The 1,771-nt window shown below is 30.1% G+C and overlaps 1 protein-coding gene across 1 annotated transcript in view; it reads left to right on the top strand.

Moving 5' to 3' along the window:
• Positions 1 to 1,333, top strand: part of CHDC2 (calponin homology domain containing 2) — a gene marked incomplete at both ends in the record, with an annotated part of 9,874 nt that extends 8,541 nt beyond the window's left edge. Inside the window, one exon of the mRNA XM_010828427.1 lies at positions 1,112 to 1,333. Within this exon, the coding sequence (XP_010826729.1) occupies positions 1,112 to 1,333 (222 nt within the window). The remainder of the gene's footprint in view (positions 1 to 1,111) is intronic.
• Between the last annotated feature and the right edge of the window lie 438 nt (positions 1,334 to 1,771).

The following is a 1,771-nucleotide window of genomic DNA, read 5'->3' as shown; positions in this document are numbered from 1 at the left end:
ATAGACTCAATCATAAATCATCTGACTCCAGGGAAGTTTTTAGAGAAATTATTCCCTAGTTTTCAGTTTTCTGTTTTGTTGTTTTTTCCTTCTGAAAAGTGTATCTGGTTTTAGTGTATTCTAGTTATTACGTTTTTAATTTTCAGAGAAATCATTGAGCATTTACAATTCATTATATAATACTTGTAACTAGTAGTAGTATGGTTTGTATGTTTAAGATCTCTATAACTTTAATTTTATATTTTCTTGATTTAGATATTTTACTTTTATGTCTCATAATGAATAAGCTATTATATTGATTTATTTTTCTCTGCATTTTCTAAATAATGCTGATTGGTTTTCTTTGTGATTTACTTTTCCTTTAAACTTGAATGGTATGCTTAATTATTTTCAGGTCTATAAATTTGTTTCTATTCCACATTGACTGCATCCCAGAATTTTTGCTATTAAGCATTCTCATTTTTATTGTTTTTGATAGAGCTTAGGATTTTAATTTTCGGTTTCTAATATTTTACTATAATATTGATCGCTAATTTGTTGTATGTTATTGCATTCATGTGTCATTATTTACTTGCCTGTTCTCACTAATTGTTGGGCATTTACTTCTGTTATTTTGTTCGGTATTTTCTTAAAAACAATGCCAAGATTGAATGTGTCTGTTTATAGATGGTAGCAAACATTTCTAGATGTTATATAGGAAGGTTCTCAGAGGTGGGATCACTTGATCAAATAATATAAGCCTACCAGGCTCCTCCGTCCATGGGATTTTCCAGGCAAGAGTACTAGAATGGAATTTACTCACACAATTGTAGATAGTGGGTCTAGAATTTAACCTTTATTCTGTTTTTCCAAAGCCCTTAGCATTTTCTAGTCACAATCCAATCTTTCAGACTTGACAGCATCACCATTATATAATGATGTGTGCTTAAAGCGAGTTACTAGAAAGTTCTGGGGTTATTAAGAAAATCTAATTTTTACTCTCAAAAAATAGGTAAATGAAGTGAATTGTATAATTTCTCATTTGATTTTAAATAGAACTGTATTTGGTCATTGAGAATGGTTTTTTATAACATTTTAAGATGTTTTTAATTTTAATATTATTTTCCCATAGGGATGTGTATAAAATACAAGTGTACTCATCAGCCCTATCGGCCAGAAAATTTTCCAGACAGAGTGACTTTTCCAAATATAATAAGACCATTTATGATGTGCTGATCCACCTGTGTGGAAAAATTCCACCTGGAATTAATTCAAGTCAGTCTTTACCTGTGGATTACCCTGAAAGGGTGATTCAGCTTCATTGGCAACATTCTTTACTTCTTGACTTTCTCAGGTAAGAGAATGGGTATACTAATTTAAAAATGTAATTATGGCTTGGATGGATAGATAAGTAAGTAGATGGGTGGGTAGATAGATAAACAGACTTTGATATTATTTGTCCTTTTGTAAAATATTTCCTGTTTCTATAATATATATATATATATATATTTATATGAAACCCTGTAATATATACCTTAGAGAAGTCATAGAAAATAAGCGTTTTATGACCTATTGAATTTATAATCTAAGGCAGTCATTCTCAAACTTTATCATGCATCCAAATCATTGACATAGTGTGTTAAGCAGGTTACTGACTCTTTCTCACAGAGTTTATGATGCTAATTTGCATTTATAACACGTTTCCAAATGATACTGATACTTCTGATCTATGACTTCATCTTGAGAATCTTCATGTAAGGCAACTATAGAAATCCGTTGAACTAAAAAAAAG

This window comes from Bison bison, unplaced genomic scaffold (assembly GCF_000754665.1).
Source record: "Bison bison bison isolate TAMUID 2011002044 unplaced genomic scaffold, Bison_UMD1.0 scf7180017858595, whole genome shotgun sequence".
Lineage (NCBI taxonomy): Eukaryota > Metazoa > Chordata > Mammalia > Artiodactyla > Bovidae > Bison > Bison bison.
Note: the sequence above shows the minus strand (reverse complement) of the source record. Positions and strands in the feature narration are given on the sequence as shown.